Raw genomic sequence first — 21,299 nt, 5'->3', positions numbered from 1 at the left:
AGGTATCTTCATTTGTCTGCAACCATCCTCCCCTCCTTCCCCCTGACCTATAGGATTCTGTTTAGGATCTGTCTTAGATAAGCCCCTTCCGGGGCACAGTAACAATGGTTATATCGGGCAAACTTGATCTGAGGTCAGTCAGGGTTGGCAGGGGATTATGGGTAAAGAGAGGAGCTAGGAGCTCGGATCTATGCTGTGGTAGAAGTTGCCGGCTCGGATCCGAGATCGGATCCGTATCCTAAAGGTTGCAGAAAAATGAAGATACCTACTCAGATGGAACGTTATGGTGAGTACATAACTTCTTAATTTTGCATCTGAAAGCTAAGTCTCAACTGAGGAAAAGGCTTCCTGTGTGGTCTTTTGAAGTTCAGGTAAGGAGTGGGCTGAGCAGATGGTGGAATCATCTGCTTACTGTACGAGAATGGCCTGTTTGGTAGCAGAGGCTAGATTATTAGTGAATATGGAGAGGAGTAAGGGTCCAAGGATGGATCCTTGGGGAACACCTATTGAGACAGGGAGTTGGGGGGATATATCATTATACCAAACAACGGACTGATGGCGGTCAGTCATGTAGCTCTGGAACCAGTTTGTGACAGATTGAGAGAAGGATAGAGTATTAAGGACAGTGATGAGTTGTTTGAGAGACCATGCTGAATGCTTTAGATCTAGGAAAGTTGCAGAGGCGAAATAACCATTGTTTTTATGTTGAAGGATTGTATTAGTGAAAGCAAGTAAGGTAGTGGTCATGCTGTGGTATGGTCAGAAATCATGTTGTGTGTTAAATAGGAGGTTGTTAGTAAGGATGTAGTTTAGAACTTAAGAGTGAATGCATGTCTCAAGTATTTTTGATAGAGGAGACAGAATTGCTATGAGCCGATAGTTGGTGAATTCTGTGGAGAGCCCACCTTTGTGGAGAGGGATAATGTGGGATATTTTCCATTGTGAAGGGACATAGATTTCAGATAAAGATTGGTTAATCAAGATTGCAACTGGGTAGGCTAGAGCTTCAGCTGCAATTTTAAGGTACTCATCTGGGAGGTTGTCAGCTGCTAGTTTTGTGGGCTTTAGTTTCGACAAGAGTTGTTTTATGTTCGAGGTAGGGATAGGAGAGAAAGTGAATGCAGTGGGCAGGTTACTATGTGTAGTTGGAGGGGGTAGGGGAGAGGGGTTGTGTTGTTTTGCTAGTAGTAGAACGGTTTGTGTGAAGTGAGTGAGTTCAACTTTGGCCTCATCAGACCAGAACACATTTTCCCCACATGCTTTTGGGAAACGATGTATTGTTTTGCAAATTTTAGCCTGGCCTGGATGTTTTTCTGTGTAAGAAAAGGCTTCCGTCGTGCAACCCTACCCCATAGTCGAGGCATATGGAGAATACTAGAGTTTGTTGTCACATGTAGTACACAACCAGTACTTGCCAGAAATCCCTGCAGCTCCTTCATTGTTGCTGTAGGTCTTTTGGCAGCCTCCTTGACCAGTTTTAGTCTTGTCTTTTCATCAGTTTTGGTGGGATGTCCAGTTCTTTGCAGCATCACTGTTGTCCCATATTTTCTCCACTTTTTGATGACTGTCTTCACTGTGTTCCATGGTTTATCCAATGCTGTGGAAATTTTTTGGTACCCTCCTCCTGACTGATATCTTTCAACAGTGAGATCCCTTTGATGCTTTGTAAGCTCTCTGCGAACAATGGCTTTTGCTGTAGCAAGCAACTGAGTAAACATCAGGAAAATCCTAATAGGACAGCTGAGCTTTATTTGGGGTTAAACAGAGTCTCTCTAATTGATGGCAGGTGTGTACCCAAGAAGACTGAATGCTGTAATTTAAATCAAAAGGTGCTTCAACAAAGTAATAGTTTAAGGGTGTGCACACACAACAAAGTATTAGTTTAAGGGTGTGCACACTTATGCAACCAGCAACATTGTACGTTATTTTTCATATTTTTTCCCCTAACAGATTTGTTTGTTTTTCAATTGAATTGTACAGATTATAGGTCACATCAAAGGTGGGAAACGTTTTGAAATTATTTATTATGATCTCATTTTTTATATCACAAAAAACTGGCATTTTAACAGGGGTGTGTAAACTTTTTATATCCACTGTATTATGACTTGTTACAGTTGGATATTCTCCGAATCAGCAACTGTTCCTCTTGTTTTATCTGCTGTAGAAAACGTTTTTCCTACAGCTTGCATTTTATCTGAAAGTCAACCTCCTGCTCTTACGAAGTCTGATAGGTTATACAGGGTACCTCATACTCAGAAATACTTGATCTGATGTTGTATCTTCGTTCTTCTCGACCTACGAGTTATTGAATCTGACACCAGCACCTCTGAATCTTCAGTACTGGAGCTGTGCCTTCTCTACCCATAACTCCATGCTCAGACTTTCCTCAAATCTCATTTGCCATCATTGCCAACTGATGATCATCATCTTGAGAGCTCTTCATACGAAGTGTTTTTGTTTTGTGCTATTTCTTTGTAGCCACATCTTACCATTCTTCATTGCTATATATTTTTGTGCTGTAGTGTTTAGATTGGTGTTTTTGCTTGATGTTTTAGTAGATTAGTTAGGTTAGGAGTTTGGGTGTATTAACTCTTTGGTTCTTCCACTCCCTTGTCTATCCTTTTCCTAACACAAATGTCTTTATCTACCGTTATCTTCAGATTTTCAGTAGTGTTGTTGCTCTTGTTGTTCCTTTGTTATTGTTGATTGTGGAAGTTGTCCTTTTCAGCTTAGTGGTTAAATATTTCTCCCACTGTAAGATGAACAGGACTGCTTAAGGATTTAAAAAAAAAAAGTGTCACAGGTTGGCACAAATTGCCGCCACATAACACCCGTGATAAGTGTGTTTATTGCTTGGATGCAGCACTTCAATGTTGAGTACCAGGCTTGCTCTGCTTTTGGAGTCTAAGCCCTGGCTGATAGGAAGGACGTGTTTTGAAGGGCCTTCACTAGACCTTGTCCATTTCAGCTTCTCTACCTCCTGTTAGGAAGCGGGATAGGAGGCCTGAGAGAAAGAGAGAAAGCCAAGAAGAAGGGTTCTGCAAAGTCATCTCATAGTTCCAGGTCAACGATAAGGAGCAGCGCAAACACTCCTCTTCTACCAAGAACCAGCCTGTTAAGATTTAATAATCTTTGGCTTCTCTGGCTTACACACCATCTGGATCTAATGTGCTACCTTAGCACCAGTGTCCCATGATTGTAGCTTTGAACTCTGAATCCTCCAACTATCCCACCCTTAGTATCCCTATTCCTTTGCTTTTCTTTCCAAGGATCCCTCTTCTTTTCCTGCCAGTGTCCATTGCCCTTTCTTTCCCATTACTCTGGCCAGACTTTCTCCAGAACCATCCCTTTCTCCCACTCTGATTCAACCATCTCTTCCAGATTCAAAGCTCTGATCCATGTGCTAAGAAACTCTCAAAGCCAGTATCCATGGCCTTTTTCAGGTTTGCCTAGTCAGTTGAGACCCTTAAATCCTGTGCTTCGGAGTAGTTGATGTGTTCCATCCTGCAGACCCAGATGGGTTTTGGGGTCATTCTTGCTTTCTTATCTCTGAGGCCTGAGTCTATGGCACCATCACCTCTGGGTTTGATAGTTTCTCCTCCATCCCCATTGGTTCCAGAGTTCTCAGGCCCGACTACCAAGCTGCCCTCCACTTTGCCGGTGCCAGCGGCATGGCTACTTCAGGCTGTCTGGTACTCTTTGATGTTCTTGACTCCGGCTGTGTCAGAGCAGGGCACATCTTGGAGCCAGAAGAGCAGTGCCAGCACATCAGAGTTAGGAGTCAACCTGAGTTTTGGAGTCATCCCTGCCCCTGCCCCTGGGTGCTTCAGCCTTAGCTCAGTGACAGTTTCTACTTCAGAGCTGACTGGGGCAGCACAGAATACCATGTTTTCTGTTGGACCTTTGGATCAGAAGGGTGCCAGCTCAGGCGATTCAGCATCAGTGTCTGTTTTTGACTTTGTGGAAAGGATCCTGTCCCGCTGTGAAGATGGGTGCTTTGACAGCTTTATCAGATCTGTTCCGAACCCCTCCTCCTCCTGCATCCTTAGCTACTCATCAGCTTGCCTCATTTGGTGACTTATTCAAATTATTGAAACAGTGTAGGTGGGGTGGACCACCAAAGCCCCTTCTCCCGAGGAATTGGTTACCCTCTGTATGGCCTTCATTGACCTGGTATCCTGGATGGCCTGGAGAAAACCCGACGTGGTGTAACTCGTTCCACCCCCCCCCCCAAAAAAAAACAACAAAGTTCTGGTTCTGCTTCAAGACTGGCCCCATAACAAGCAGTGTCAGGTGTTGGACCATCTAGAAAAGCACACATAAGCTTCATACACATTCACCCTATGTGTGCTGAATTATCTTGCCCATTTGTGTCCAAGGTGGTGAAGATGCAGCAGCCTCTGGTCTCTTAGAAGATCATGGAGATACAGTTGATGATACAGTCCATTCCAACATCACTATGAGGCCTTTGTCTAATGCTGTTGATGGTATGTCCAGAGATGCAGTCACCAGTATTGCCATGTGCAGCCATGCCTGGATGTGGTTAAGCAACTTTCTGGATTATTTCAAGGCATCCTTTATCAATGCCCCTTTCTATGGATCCTTGCATTTTTGTTCCAAAGGTCAAAGAAATTCTAACCAAAAGCAAGTATGATGGAAAGAGGCTGCCTGCCATTGCAGTCCATTACTCCACCCCTCATAGGTTTTTCACTGTAACCAGAAGTAATGGAAGTGTCTCTTTTTTCATAAACCACCAAAATCTTTTCATGATGCCCATAGTGACTGCTCCCCCAAGGTGGAGGGGAACTTTAACTCCCTTTTTCCCCCTCCAAATTGTCACTGTTTTCTGTCTACACTGGGAGCGTAATGCAGAACCAGAGCTTCCATGTTGCCGTTCCAGTGCTCCTAAAGGTTTGCCCAACTTTTGTATCCTGAAGGAATCTGGGGACACCTGGCACTCAACCCAAAAGCTTGGGAGGCCATTTTGTCAGTCCTGTGAGTATTGAGAGTCATATCTAGAGGTTATACAATTCCCTTTCTTTTCACTCTTAAAAACTCAGTCCCTTCACGTTGTTCCAACCTCTTAGTGAAGGGAAGCAGTGGTGGTAATCCAGAAACTGCTTATCAACAGAATCATCGAAGAGGTTCCATAGGACCATCAAGGGTCTGGGGTATATTCAAGATTCTTAACGCCAAAGAAGAACAAGCACCTCGGACCCATTTGGATCTCAGTAAGTTTAATCAGTTTGTCAAACAGACCAAGTTCCGTATGGTCATGGTGCAGTCCATCCTACCTCTTCTGAGGAAGGCCAGTTGGTTGCGCTCAATAGATCTCAAGGATTTCTACTATCACATAAAGATAGTGAGGCATTCAGGAGGTTTCTGCGCTTTTGGCTGGGGTTTAGTCATTTATAGTTTTGTGCACTGCCCTTTGGTCTCACCACAGCTCTCTGGATGTTCATCAAACGTATAGTGCTGCTAACAGCCTAGTTTAGGCTGCAGGAGTTCAAGGTCTTTCCATACATGGAAGACTGACTCCTGATTGATTCCTTGCTCCAGCTATGTCTGACTTTGGGCATAACAATGAACTATGACATATCCAATCTGGTACTGTTCATGTACTGGAATTTATCAGTTGCAGTTTTGGATACAGTCAAACAAACAGCAAAACTACCGCTTTCCAGGCTACATTCTCTTGGAATAATGTATCCCTCTCAAATTCTACTGTCTGAGACCATCTGCATCCTCCCTTCTTCTCTATGGACATATAGCTCCTTCTATGTGTTTAGTTCCTGTGGCAAGATTCTGCATGCAGTTCCTTCAGTGGGCTGTGGCAGTTAGTTGTCCTGTCTTACTCAACCAGTGGATTTTTTTCATTGGCCTAGCCAACATCTGTCACCACCACATTGGATGGGGGCTGGATTTTCATCTGGTTGTGGCAGGTTGACCCTTAGTTCTACACTTCCCACAGGCCATTTTAAGGTGGGGGGTACTTTGAGGGGAAGACAGTGTAATGTACCTGGGCTCTGTCCAATGCTCATTTTCACATAAACATCTTGGAGATGAGAGCAGTCCTCCTAGCACTGTAGGCTTGCTTTTCAGGACCTTCTCCCCAAGGGAATGATTGCTATTCTGACTTATAACATGGAAGTGGTATGGTATTTGAAAAAAACGAGGAGAAACAAGATCCTATCCGCTATGTCAAGAGGCCACAAAAGTTTGGCAATGGGTGATGTCCCCTCAGTGGTTTCTCATTGCTAGTCACACCCTCGGGAATCCCAACATTTTGGTGAGCAGTCTGAGCAGGAACATCCTCCTGCCTCGAGTGATCTCCAAATCCAGAGATAGAGGCACAGATTTTCAGTTGCTGGGGCACCCTCAGCTACAGTCTGTTTGTGTCCTTATTCAACACCAATGCATCCCTGATCCCACTGAAGGAACAGTCACCAAGGGATGCTCTTATGCGTGTTTGGCCCCTTGGTATCCTATACGTCTATCCACTAACCTCATTGATGACAAGTTTCTTCAGAACGCAGCCTGTTGCAGAGTGACTGTGATCCTTATTGTCCCATGCTGGCTGAAACAGGTCTGGTTTCCCTTTGTTTGGCTTATCTGCTTCATTCCGTCCTAAGTAGTGGACCTTGTCCTTGGTCTGATTTCTCATCCTTTGGGCCTATCTCAACCAAATCTTCACTTTCTCCAAATCTAGTGAGGTCCAGAGATCCCAAACTTTCCAAGAGTGTTATTTATATTCTTCCTCCCAGGAGCCCTCTACTAGGAAGGTGTATGTAAGCAAATAGATGAGGTTTCCATATGAGCCTCTTCAAGGGGACGGAGCCCTTTTTCCATAACTTTGGGTGCTATCCTTGATTTTTCAGCCTGACCTTTTTCTCTCTTTCCTCTCTTATTCTCCTATTAAGATTCAGTTGGCATCCTTCTCCAATTTTTAAATTGGTATGGATAATTCCCTGGTGGTGGCCCTTAAGCTAAGCTCTTCTTGACATTTACTATCTTGATACGACTTCCCATTCTTGATCTGGTCCCACCTTGGGATCTCTACCTGCTCTTACAAGTCCTCACTAGACCACCTTTTTAACCAACGGCCACAGTTTCTCTAAATCTTTTTCTGGTAGCTGTTACATCAGCAAGGAGGGTGTCTGAGCTTCAAGAAATATCTTCCATTCCCCCATGTCTGGTTTTCCACAAAGATGGCCCTTTAAGAGCCAACCCTTCCTTTCTACATAAGGTAGCCCCTGAGTTTAAACAAGTTTCAGTAACAAGGGAGAATATTTCCTCCATTGTTTGGGTGTTCATCACCATTTGAGATTCTATTTTAACAAAACCAGCAATTTCAGAGAATCTGTCCAGCTTTTTGTTTCCTTTTCCAAAAGACTGCTTGGCAAGCCTGTTTCCAAACTGATGCTATCCAGATGGCTGTCCGATTGTGCTGTATTTGCATACTCGCTGAAAGGGATTTCTCTGCCTATTAAGCCTAGGATCATTCCACCAGAGTGGTAGCTACTTCAGTTGCCTTCTGCACTTTGGCGTCTGTTGATGACATTTATGCAGCAGCTACCTAGTATAACACGAATACCTTTTTATCCCATTACATATTGAACATTCAGTCTAGGTCTAGATCTTCCTTTGGTTCCACCATTTTGCGGAAGGTTCTCTCTCCTGCGACTCACCCTAAGGATGTTACTGACTGGGGACTCTGCCCCACAGGTTGAAATGGATGAAAAAGACAACATTTGATACCAAAGCTGTGTACTTACCATAATGATAGATCTGTATCATGTTCTCAACCATCCCTCCCTGCTTGCCCCCTCCAAATTGTCACTATTTTATGTCTCCTGGATGGCTGTGTGGACCAGCCCCGAAGCTCTGTATGAGAGGGCCCTCTTGAGACTCTCTGCCTGATAATTTGATAAAATTACTTTCTCTTTGTACATTGTTTCTATGGGCAGTGTTGGGGAAAACATGATCTGAGGAGATTGTTAGAGCAGGGGGTTATGGGTAGGGAAGGCGGAGTTGCAAGACTGAAGACTCTGAAGGTGTCGACATCAGATCTGAGTCGAATCCAATAACCAGCGGGTTGAGAAGGATGGAAGAAGACAGCATGGATCTGTCATTTTGGTAAGTACGTAACATTCATGTGTCTAATCCAATGCAGACCCAGCAGTTACTTCACTTTCCAAAACTGCTTCTGCTAGACAAATTGTTAACAGAAATTCTATTACCACTAATAAGGCTGGGAAACCTTTTAACAAATTTGAAAAGAAAATTCTGCTTCCACTTTAACATTCAGAATTTTAGACTGTCGGGCTGATATGTTGGTTTTTACTACTGTCTTTGGATATCATGATGATCATTGGTAACCTTCCCTCTTCAAAGGCAGCAGTTTCTTAAATGCCGCTTTTATTTTTTTCTTCTCATGTTATTAAACATGCCTTAAAGTATTCATCTGATGTTAATCTTCATTCATTCATTACTGATGAGTATCAGTTCCATCCTCGGAACTGAGTCGGCCTTATAACAAGCTCGTGCCAGCCAATCTGATGTTAATCTTCATTCATTCATTACTGATGGGTATCAGTTCCATCCTCGGAACTGAGTCGGCCTTATAACAAGCTCGTGCCAGCCAAAAAAACTCAAGCTAAGCTTACCCATAGTGCCCTTCTCCCTGTTACCTCAGATCTCGTTTGCCACGTAGAAAATCAAGATGCATCAGGCCAGCTTTCAAGCTAAGTGACTATAATTTTTTGAACTAATAGCTTTTCTTATTCATATTTGACATTTTTCTATTATACTACTTGTCATTTAAAGTTTGCTTACCCTATTTGTCAATTTCTATGTGCTCTTCTATTTATTTACCAAATTGTTTGTTATTCTTCATACAATCGCTGGTACTTCTCTTCTACCTTGCGGTAATCTTTAATACCATTGCTGATATTTCCCTCTCCCCTTTTCTTTCGCTCTTCCTTCTTTACCTGGAAAACAAAAAAAAAACTTTGTTTCGTTTTCGGAGTGTATGGTGTGTGTGTGTGTGTGTGTTTGGGTTGGCCTACCTTCTGTGTTCTTAGTTGACGGGCTTCCCAATTTCTCTAACTATGGCTGAAAAGAAAGGAACAACGGGCTTTAAGAAACCTCGGCACCAGGGCACTAAACCCTCTTTACAGTGCCGTCCTCTGTTCCAGGACCTCAACTACTTATTACGGTACCATCTTCGGCTCCAGTACCTCATGCGCCGACTACGGTAGTGATTGTGACTACTGAACCATTCATGACAATTGCTACTACAGTACTGAACTCCCTTTATGCACCGAAAATAGTTCTTCCAACTCCAGCCACTTCCCCCTTCCTATTCAATCTGCTGGTCTTTTGACCATAGTGCCAAAATGTGAATCAGTTCCTTGGACCTGATATTCCCCCACGGCAGAACCTTTTTTTGAGACAACAATACAGTCCTTTCCTAGAGCAACAATACAATCTTTTCCTAGAATGCCCTGATTCTTCGTCGGGGATATCAACCCGCTCCTCCAGAAGTCTTTCGGAATACGCTGTGGTGAGATTCGTGGATCAGCTACTGGTGGCCAGAGGAATTCCAACCCCTTCCAAACCCTCCCTCCTACCTGGAGCCGAGCAATTTTATCCATTGACTCCAACATATATTCCTCCTTCGGCCTCCTTGAAGGTATTGAAGTTTTCATTATCAACGCCTATCCCATTTCTAGCTTCTTCGGTCCCAGTAGTAGATCTTGCCATGGGTCCGGAGCCTACCCTATTGCCATCAACTCACTCGGAGATGAGACATCCTCAGGCTCTGACTGGGCTGTCGGCACTGTGGCCTCTAGTACAGTGCCTATTTTTTCTACTGTGCTGTCTACTATGGTTCTGATTGTCTTGGTGGCACTGAGTCCTCTTGAGGCTCATTTCCCTGGAGGTAGTCTCGTTGGAATAGGGTGTGATCCTGGTTCTGAGGTTGTCCTTCTCGGTTCCGGGCTCCCATTCCTCTTCAGGCGGGTACACAGCTGGGTTCCCTCAGCGCCGGAATCCCATATATATTTACCTTCTGGATCGCAGTTGACACATTCCACTACGCCAGGACATCAAGCGCAGAAGCCTCAGGATACCCTACTGCAGGACTCCCTCTCTTCAGAGTCTTCCTCAGATGCTCCCACTGAGGAGGTACCTCAAAAGAGATCATGCAAGAGGAAGCACGTGGTTTCCCCTGAAGAATCCCTTACCGAAGATGCTGACTACAATGATGGGGAGAGTCCCCATGGTCACCCCCTGACTGTCTCTTTTGGGGATATTTTAGAAATCCTGAAGCAGTGGGGAGACTGGAAACCCTCCAACCCTTCCTCTGAGGAGTCTGCATTCCTGCAGGCTTGCCATGCTTGGCCGTCTACTTCTTGGGTGACCCCGCTTGCAGATGAACTCATCCAGCTCATTGTGCAGTGCACCTGGAAGAGTCCTGACACTGTGGAACCTATCCCCAGAGACCAGACAAAATTCTATCACCCCCGGAAGATTTTCCTAATTGGTCGAAAGACTCTATGGCAGTGGCAGCAGCCACCAGGAAAGAATTTGCCGAGGACAGTTCAACTATTCATCCTCAAAACAGCAAGTCTTGGATGATGGATAGACTAGGGAAGCGGGTATATGCTTCATCGACCTTTGCCATTTGGCCCTTGTATTATCTGGCACACTTTACCTGGCTCCAGAGGGATCTGATTACGGAACAATCGGGAACTCTAGCAGAAGCAGTTTCTGATGAGGTATGTGACAAAGTTTCCTCACAGCTTGCCACCCTGGAGTCAATTTCTAATTTGTCCATTCAGTTGATTTCTCATACTACCAAAGGGGCGGCTAGAGCAGCGGGTGCAGGCGTAGTTATGAGTCATCACACCTGGATGCATTTATGTGATTTTGCGGATCCCTTTAAGTCTTTTTTTTTGTCAACACTCCTGTTGACGCTTCCTCTCTTTTTAGACCAAATTTAAAAGACACATTAGGCAGGTGTAAGAAGGACGGCAAGACCCTGTCTGCCCTGGCTGTGCATTTTTCCACCCCTCAACGATCTTAATCTAGGAATCCGGGGATTGGAAAGATGTGGTACAAGAAATCCCAGGGCCCTTTCCGGGACACGTGGTGAGTTTTTCTCCCCGGGGCAGAGGAGGGGAACTCTTCGAGAAGATGCCCCAGAGGCAGAGGGGGTCCACATAATCAGGGATCCAGAGATTCTTCCTCTGGACAGCCCCATCAGTGCTGTTGACAAGCGGCCCAATTGCTTACCTCTGGAAGCAGTCTGGGGGCGATTTCCTCTGCACCACCTTGCCTGGCAATCCATAACAGATTCTTGGGTGCAGACGATAATAACCAGAGGTTACAGTATCCCCTATAATCTTTTTCCAAGGCTGCTGAAGCGAATCCCCGATGTTCCACCCAGTCAAAAGGATGCAGCAGCTCAAGAAATTCAAAAGTTTCTCAAAAATAGTCATCCAAACAGTCCCATCAGACCAAATAGGATCTGGATGTTACTCAAGGTTCTTTTTAGTGCCAAAGAAGACAGGGGACTGGAGGCCAATTTTGGACCTCAGGATCCTAAACAAGTTTGTTAGACAAATGAAATTCCAGATGGTCATGGTTCAGTCTATCCTTCCATTTCTGAAGAGAGACTATTAGATGTGCTCGATGGATCTCCAGGATGCATGTTACCACATAAAAATGAACAAATGATCCAGGAGATTCCTTCGCTTCCGGCTGGGAGCCAATCACCAATCACTACCAATTTTCAGTGCTGCCCTTTGGTCTCTCTACAGCCCCCAGAGTGTTTACCAAATGCATGGCAGTGGTAACGGCTCACATGAGACTGCAAGGATTCCGGGTGTTTCTTTATATGGATGATTGGCTCCTTACTGCCCCCACCAAGCATCTACTGGTTTAAGCCTTACATTAGACTCTAAAACTATCAAAATCCTTAGGAATCTCTGTAAACGAGGAATAATCCAAGTTGACTCCTACTCAAAACCTAGAATTCATAGGGGCAACTTTCGACACTCTGTCTTGCCTAGTCTCTCTTCCACTTCACGATTACAGAGACTAAGTTGTCAACTCTGGGTGATACTCTCTCAGGACAAGGTTTCAGCTCGTGCAGTCCTTCAACTCCTTGCTTCAGTGGCAGTATCGATCACTATACTTCCCCTAGCAAGACTGCACGAGACCCCTACAATGGCTTTTAGCGACACAATGGTCTCCTTTCTCATCCTATGTCCTTTCTGATCCGCATAACAAATCGATGCAAACAAGACTTAATTTAGTGGATGAAGCCAGAAAAGGACCTGCAGAATCTACCCTTCTCCCCCTCTCAGCCCAAGGCCACAGTAACCACGGCCGCCTCCCTGATGAGGTGGGGGGCATTTCCAGGGACAGTCTAAGGCACTTGGTGCCCCCTGGAGGCCAACCTGCATATCAATGTTCTAGAATTGAGACTGGTACTTCTAGTGTTATAAGCATTCCAATCTGCCCTCCCGTCAGGAACGATTGCTATCCAGTTGGACAACATGACTGTAGTCTGGTATATCAACAAACAAGGGGGAACCAAATCCTACCCATTGTGTCAAGAAGCCATGAGAATTTGGCAATGGGCAATGTCTTCCAACCGCTTTCTGATAACGCACAATCCCAGGGATTGCAACGTCATTACAGACAAGCTGAGCAGATGCATCCTACTACCTCACGACTGGTCTCTCAGTTCTGCTATAGCGGCGAAGATCTTCAGTCGCTGGGGCCAGTCTTGCTGCAATCTTTTTGCATCCCCCACAAACCACAAATGCAGCAGCTACTTTGTCCTAATCCCCCCTCAGGGGGAGACACCAAAGATGGTCTAGTACACGACTGGCCCACAGGACATCTTTATGCTTTTCTTCCTCTACATCTAATCCCACAATTTCTAAAGAAAGCTCTTCAGTTGAGAAGCAGAGTAATCCTTATTGCCCCATTTTGGCCTCGACAAGTTTGGTTTCCCTTCCTTTGGCCACACCTAGTGCACCAACCATGGATTCTGGATCCAACTCTGGAATTACCATCTCATCCACAGGGGTTGGTATATCCAAGCATATCGAGTCTCAAGCTTGACAGCTTGATTACTCCACTTCCAGTAATTGTCAGGCAGAATAACCTATCTTCCTCTGTACGTAACATTCTTCTGGCTTCACACAAACCATCCACCAGGAAACTCTATCTCAGCAAGTGGAAGAGATTTATTATTTGGTCAAAAAGGACTAGACCCCTGCTCAGCTCCCGTTAGCGCTGTGCTAGACTATTTCTCAAATCTTCTCCATTGAGGTTGGGCAGCCTCTACTATTTGAGTACACCTGGCTGCTATTTCAAATTTCCGCAATGGCTTCCAAGACTCGTCCTTGATTTCCCTTCATCTCTGTAAAACCTTTTTGAAAGATGTCTCACATATTAGATGAACCTTCAAAGAACCAATCAAACCTTAGAATTTGACATTAGTTCCACAATCCTTGACTCGATCTCCTTTCGAACCTGCTGCCACTTGTGATCTAAACTTTTTATCCTGGAAATCCCTATTCTTGGTAGCTATTACCTCAGCAAGACGAATGTCTGAACTACAAGCCTTGTGTATAAAACGCCCCTACATGGCCTTTCATAAGGACAGAGCATCACTCTGGAATAATCCTTCTTTTTTGCCCAAAGTTATTTCAGAATTCACTATTAATCAAATAATTGACCTCCCAGTGTCTTCTTTTCCATTTTCTCTAATAAAGGAGAATACTGCCTACAGTTACTAGATGTACATAGACAATTGCGATTCTACTTGGACAGAACTAAATCTCTACGAAAATCTAACCAGTTATTCGTATCCTATTCAGGACCTAATTTGGGAAATTCTGTTTCTAAAGTAACCTTATTTAAATGGTTGAGAAATTGTATATGCTTTACCTACCAACATAGCAAACTTCCAATGCCGACTAAGGTCAAGGCACATTCAACCAGATCTGTGGCAACTTGTTGCTTTTCATTTAAGGGCTTCCATGGATGATATCTGTGCAGCTGCAACATTGGCTACCCCTCATACCTTTATCACTCATTACAAATTGGATTTGGTCCCCAGGGGAAGAGCAACTTTTGGTTCAGTGCTGCTCATGAACATCCTTTCATAGAGCCACCCAGGCCATAAAGTAGCTAGGGACTCTGTCTCATCAGGAATGAATGAATGAATGAAAATTAACATCAGATAAAGAAGAAGTTATGTTTTTACCATAACGTTCCATCTGTGTTGTTGATCTTCATTCATTCATTACATCCCACCCTCCTTCCCCCTCCAAAAGACTCCTGAAGGTTCGGATTTGGTCCAAATCCGGTATTAGGGAATTTGCTCAGAAAAAGCCTCCACTTGCTTTCTTATGGGCAAACTCGATCTGAGGTAACAGGGAGAAGGGCACTATGGGTAAGCTTAACTCAAGAGTTTTTTTGGCTGGCGCAAGCTTGTTATAAGGCTGACTCTGTTCCGAGGGCAGAACTGATACCCATCAGTAATGAATGAAGATCAACAACAGAGATGGAACGTTATGGTAAGAATATAACTTTTTTATGATACTGCAGATACTGCCTTTAAGGTTGCTGTTTTGCCAGTTATGTAAAGATTTGCTTGGTTATGTTCAGAAAATCTGCATGAAGCTGTTAAAACTTAAATTTTAAATTCTTCCCTAGACAAGGAATTTCTGCTTGACCCTTCTTCATCCGAAGTACTTAAAATGTTTAAGCGGGAAAGTTTATACAAGGGGAAAATGCACATCTTCCAGTCTTCATTTTTAAGTCAAATAAATTTTTTTTCCTCCTCAGCTCCCATTTTCAATAAGTGATTCTATAAGTAAGATATCCGTGGGATATTAAAAAGCGGTGGTAACGAGGCTCCAAAAACAGTGAAAGCCATTTAAAACAAAGGACAGTCAAAAAAGTCAGAAAGACTGTCTCCTTTTTCAGACTCTCTCTCTCCCCTGAGTCATCATCTTCCCATGTGGCACTACACTGGGCAGATAATTGAATAGTGAAAAATCATTCAGTACACTTAGCAGTAGGATTCCTCCCTTCTTTTCAAGGGATGGAACAAATGTTATCCCAGGGAATCCTAGAACCAGTTCCTGCAGACCAAAGGAGCAAATAATTTTACACAACAATTTTTTAGTGCTAAAGAAAGAATGGACTTGGAGGCTTGTGCTAGATCTTTCCATTCTCAATCTTTTTGTAAAGACTTCAAAGTTCAAAATGTCCCTTCAGACCCTTTTACCTGGTTCTTTTACTCGCTTCCATGGTAAATCTAGATATAAAAGATGCGTACCATTACATACCCATTGGCAAGTACTCTAGAAGTTTTTTTTGGATTTTTGGTATCTGGATGACAGTATCAGTTCTCTGTCTTACCCTTTGGACTAATTATAGCTCCAGTGGTATTTGCAAAGTGTCTGGCTCCAGTGTATATGTATTCCAGACTCCAATCCATTCACATTTTTCTGTATTTGATTGATTGCCTTGTATTTGTAGACTCTTTCCAGTTGTCAAGAGTCCTTAAAAAGCGTTCCTCTATTCTATCTGGGGGTTTCAAGGGAACTTACAGGAAATGCATCTCATTCCATTTAAAAGAATTGTTTTCCTGGAATGTCTGTTAGATTTTCCCCTGGGAAGAGCTTTTATTCCTCCAAAGTAGAAATATTCCAAAGTTCTTCTTTCTGCTCAAAAGCAGGCATCTGTCAGTGAATTTCTCTGAATTCTGGGGTACATGGTTTCCTTGATTAGGATTCCCCTAGCCAAACTTTACATGAGAAAAATTCAGAGGTATCTCAGGTGAGTCTGGACTCAGCACCTTCACTCTTCATCTTTTCACATCCCTGTACTGGAGTTTGTAAGGCGGGAGGTTCTGTAGTGGGTGGGCCATTTCTTTCAGACATCAGGGTTCCCATTCTCTTGTCCTTCTCCTCTTCAGTCCGTTGCAGCAGATGCTTCAGACCTGGTTTGTGGAGTAGTTTCATAAGGAGTACAAGTGCAAGGCATGTGAACAAACATAACATACAAACAACACACACAAATGTCAGCGATGTTGGCTATAATAAATGCTTTAAAAGCCCTAAATCATCTCTGGTTTCCAAGACCTCTGCTAATTTACACACTCAACACCACATTGATTTGGTACATAAACATGGGAGTACCATATCTTACCCCCCTCTGCAGACTTGCATAGCATGGGAGGTACCAACTCGGCTCAGTCTGACTTTTTAGGTTAATTACATTCCATCAGTGCACTGTAGCACACATGGTAAGCAGGACCAGGAAAGAACCTCATAAATGGAAACGTCACCCTGGGGTCTTTCTCAAATATTGATGCAACTGTGGGGAATATCTCAAGTAGATCTGTTTGCCTCCTGTCAGAACAGACAACTAAAGAAATTCTGCTCCAGAATTTCTTGCAGGAAGGCCTGGAAGACAGATGGGAATGTTTCCATATGTTTTTTCACACCTAAAGATCCAGAAGGACTTTGCAAATATGTATTTATTTATTTATTTTGTTTATATTTGTTTACCAGGGTAGTGCACCGATCATTATTGCTCTATTTCAAGGTCATCCCAGATTGCTATGGACTCACTTTTTATGCAGGCAAGAAGGATTCTCACTTCTTGTGAAACTGGCAAAGGGCAAATACCACAGGCTTCCTCACAAACTGGTTTTATTCACACAGTAAAAGCAAACACTTCAGTTGACTGCCTGGACGGTAGAATCTTGATACTTTGTAGGCATTTTTTTTCTTTAGACATACAGCAGGTATTGAAGAAGGCTAAAAATTGCTACTAGGAAGTCATATATGTAAATGGACAAGATTTTCAAGTTGGCGTCATTCCAAGAATCAGCATCCTTTCAAGCCCAGCTGCCTCTGGTTCTTGACTGTATAAGTTACTGTCCTTTAGCCTTTCCTTCTCCTCTGTCAAGGTTCATTTGACAATCATCTCTGGTTGTCTGCCATTGGATCTGTCCTTTCTAACCAGCCACAAGTCAGATAGTTTTTAAAAGGGACTTTACATATCCATTCACCTAGAAAACAGTTGGCCCTTTCTTGGGATATTAATGTTGTGCTTGAAAAGCTTACTCATTTTCCTTTTGAGTCAGTAACATCATGATGAATTGAGATTTCTAGCGTGGACAACTGTTTTACTCCTTGCTCTGATATCTGCTGTGAGTATCTATCAGTTGCAAGCCCTTATGATGAGTCAACCCTACCTCATTTTTCACAGGAGCAGGGTTTCTTTGAGAACTACCCCCTCTTTATGCCTTAAAGTGGTCTGATAATTTACCTTGAGCCAGTCTAATAATCAACCTGTTGTCTTTCTCCAATTCCAAAAACAGAGGAGGAAAAAAAATAGTCATATTCTAAATGTCCACAGAAAGCTCAGATACTACCTAAACAAAACTGTCCTTCAGGAAAGTTGGTCAGCTGTTTGTTTTCTGTGAAAGAAAGAGGAAAGGACAACCATTGATGAAACAGAATATTTGTAGATTGCCGTTTCATGTTATTTCTTTTCATTATTTTCACCATAATAAGCCACTTCCGGGCAAGGTTACGACACATTCCACCTGGACTTTGGCTTCTACAGTGGCTTTCTGGAAAGGGTGGAATCTAGAAGCATTTCAGCGTCAGTAACTTGGTCTTCTGTACATACCATTACAAAGCACTCTAAACTGGATTTCTTTTCCAGGCCAGAACAGACTGCTAGAACTATTATCCAGGGGCTCCTGGGTTTCTAATTAATTCCTTTGCCTTGTTACTTGCTAAACTGTAGTAATCTACCCATATAGCTTAAGCTACTGCAACAGTGATCAAATGTTGAACATAACACAGTTGTGCAAGTAAACCAACCATAAGTTGATGTTCTAATAGATTACTTTTGCAGTAGCCATATCCTCCTTTTTGCTGTTTATTATGTTGCCAAGGTGAAGATGCTTCTACCATCGTGTATAGTTCCCTTTTTGGTTATATTTCCTAACATTTTTCTTTCAGGGCTACTGTCTCCCTTTTTGGGCAAGAAAGCTCTGAGATTTTCATGCTCTGGCCTTTTTTGGGAAGTTCCTCTCGAGCCCCTGACAGAGTTCATGGGTGCTGCCTTTTAACTTTGAAAATCTGGCCAATAGCAGTGAGGTTGAAGCCATATAGCTTAGGCTTTCTGCTACAGTGTTCTAATAGAACATCTACTGCTATGGTAAGTTTACTTACACAAATGTAATTTCCAAAGTACATAAAAAAACAACCCATTGTTTTATTTTTTAATGCCTGGTCAATATATTTGATGTTCTTTTCCTTACTTTCATTTAGTTTATTTTATTTCATCTTTGGAGACATGACCTGTACAGTTTTGCTAAAACACCAGTTAAATGTATGATATTAAATGGCTACATTTTAGCCCATTAGTTGTCTGCTGTATTTATTAATTAAATTTGTTAATTCTTTGCCTACAGAATGATTTTTGGAGTTTTATCTGGACTGCTGTTTGGTAAAATAGCTTATTATTTGGCACTGGGTTGGTGCTGCATTGCAGTCTTCATATTCACGGTAAGCTACGTAGACATTTATTATTTTTATGAAAGCATTGTAGTAACCTTACTGTGAAAGTGTAAATGCATGGAAATTGTCATCATTATTTTCAGAAATGCTCAATCTGAAAGGAACATTACATGTTTATAGTTAAGATCACACAGTGTTACAGCTGCTGGTTACACAGAATAGCAGGTACAGCAAACTCAACATCTAGCAACAAAGTGAACAAGGCGAGCTTGGCAGAGCAACTTTCAGCATTAGAGTAGCTGACTGCATCATTTTGTAGCACTTATCTGCAAAACAGTAGAATCCAAATATACCTGCAGGTTATATAGTACCACTGGCTTTTGTCCATTAGTATCTCATTTTTAAACAAAAGGATTTTTGCATTAGAACAGGGATGACAGGTTCATTTTAAAATACAGGGTTTTAGTATGAATACTTAAAAATGCAAACATTGATACTAGTGTCTGCTGCACACGGGGAATTCAGTACTATAGGCAGAATGATTTGTCCTTTGTGTATTGATGGGTAACTAGATACTTTAAGATTTTTATTATTGCAATGAATTTTCAAGCTAAGTATCTGAGATTCTTGTGGATTCCATCCTTGTCACAAAGGAAGAAAAGAAGTAGGGAGAAAAGGTTCCTAACCAGGTTTTATAAACACAGTGACTTGATAGCAATCAGCTGTAACCATAAAATATGCGCAGGTGAGCCTCATTTGTAAAGTTACATTTCTAACACTGTAGAATATGTGTAGTTGAGAGAACATTTTGACTAAATAGCTGGCTGGGGAAGCAGCATTGCTATTCAAAGCAGTTTCAGTCATGAATTGTAAGTGTCTTTTCAAATATCCATAGTGACCCATCATTTGTTTTTCACCAAGTCAACTAGCTTGGTTTTCACCCTATTTAGAACTAGTATTGTTTTTGACAAACTTGAAAAATGATTTCATTTTGTTTAGTTTAGTTATACTTTGAGTTAGTCCTACTAGGCCAGTGCCCTATTTTTCAGGGGAGACACCCGAGATGACATTCATACTGACTTGCTACTTTTAGAAATTGTTCAAAACACCACTTGAGTTTAGTAAAAAAAAAAAAAAAAAAAAAAAAAAAGTATCCATGCTATTCTAGCAGTTTCTCTGAATCCCCCCTTTGATCTCAAAATTTGGCTAGAAAATAGATTTTGAAGAATAGTCTGGAACTGTACATTGAAGTATTAAAATGGTGGCCTTTAAAATTGAAGGGGTTTGCCCACATTGCCAATTCCGGAAAGCAGATCTGTTTCATATATTCCTGAGCTGTAAGTGTACATATAAAGTCTGGTGGTCACTGAAAGTTAGGCTTGAGAAAATGAGATATGAAAAATCCACTTTCTCATGGGAATTCGCACTATTATATTTTACTTCTGAAAATCTCCCCAAACTAAAACTACATATTTTAGTTACCATCTTCTCCTTACTAAAACTATATATCACTCAGAATTGGTTAGACAGGAGTCAATGTTGAGCCTATATCACGGTATCAAAAAGTCATTTATTCTAACGGCTTTTCATTCGAAAATGCCGTTGACAGAAATTGCTTTTTTGAGATTGTGGTACAGTGAAGATCTGAAAATTTGCCCTTTCCTCACTGTAGTACGATCTCTGAGTTGGTATATATATTTAGCGGGGGGGGGGGGGTGCAGCCCACAACAAGAACATTTTCTATTAACAGCATTTTCGATTGAAAAGCCATTCGAAGAAATTACTTTTCGGTGTCGTGATACAGACGCATCAGTGTTCATGGTCAAGCTTCAGGCAAATGGCAACCAAGTATTTAGTATTTACTAACACATAAGTTAATCGCAATCAACCCTAATAAAAGTTCATATTTTCTCCAATACTGGATGTCCCTTGTAGATATTGTCTTAACCTAAGCTAGGTAGAACTCACCATCTTACTGTGTTTTAGATGTCAGAGCAATCCTTACTCTTTAAATGACTGTATGCTTTGTAATGTAGTGGATGAGTAGGTTAATTCAAGAAGATTTATATGGGAACTTCAAAATAGCACTATAGTGTATATAGATTTTCCTTGCTTATTTTTGGTCTGTTTTTTGTCAGTCTACGTTATATTTCACTGTTAATTTGTTGTATGTTAGATTCTTTGTAAACGAACAAGAATTTGGTTACTATCATTTCATACATAGAAGGTCTTATCTATTTTCATATTTTAAAAGGAAAATAAAGAAATATTGGAAATAAATTGAAGGGGTTTGGAGACGGAAAAATGTAGGAGAACCATGCATAAGTTCAAGAAGTTGTGGAAATCATAAATGACCAGGGAGTAAGAGAGTGATGTCTAGAGCTAGGAGGGTGGATCTTGAAATGAGAATGAGGACTTCAGTAGGAAGTTTTGGAAAATGTTCAAAAATAGGAGAGAGAATAATTGTGGTGTATGTTCAGTAAAAAATATATATGCAGTAGAAAAAGGTCAAGGATAAGTGCAAAAGATTGCTCAAGATAGTGTTTGAAAGGTGGAGAAGGAGGCTGTGGCCAAATTAAGAAGGAAATGGGAAATAATGATACTCTGTGTAATACTGTTAAAGACTGAGAAGAGAAAAAACAGATGTATTGATATAGGGCACATGTAATTTTCCAGAGGTAAACTGGAAGTTGGCCACCGTTAGAGTAAGGAACGATGAAT

At 42.2% G+C, this 21,299-nt stretch overlaps 1 protein-coding gene across 1 annotated transcript in view; it reads left to right on the top strand.

Moving 5' to 3' along the window:
- The window catches only part of LOC122802317 (protein YIF1B-A-like), a 764,428-nt gene extending 745,745 nt beyond the window's left edge, over nt 1–18,683 (top strand). Inside the window, exon 7 of the mRNA XM_044071990.1 lies at nt 18,533–18,683. Within this exon, the coding sequence (XP_043927925.1) occupies nt 18,533–18,683 (151 nt within the window). The remainder of the gene's footprint in view (nt 1–18,532) is intronic.
- The last annotated feature ends 2,616 nt before the right edge of the window (nt 18,684–21,299 follow it).

This window comes from Protopterus annectens, chromosome 1.part0, assembly GCF_019279795.1.
Source record: "Protopterus annectens isolate FY-2018-M chromosome 1.part0, PAN1.0, whole genome shotgun sequence".
Taxonomy (NCBI): Eukaryota; Metazoa; Chordata; order Ceratodontiformes; family Protopteridae; genus Protopterus; species Protopterus annectens.
The sequence above is the reverse complement of the archived record's forward strand: the minus strand, read 5'-3'. Positions and strand labels throughout refer to the sequence as shown.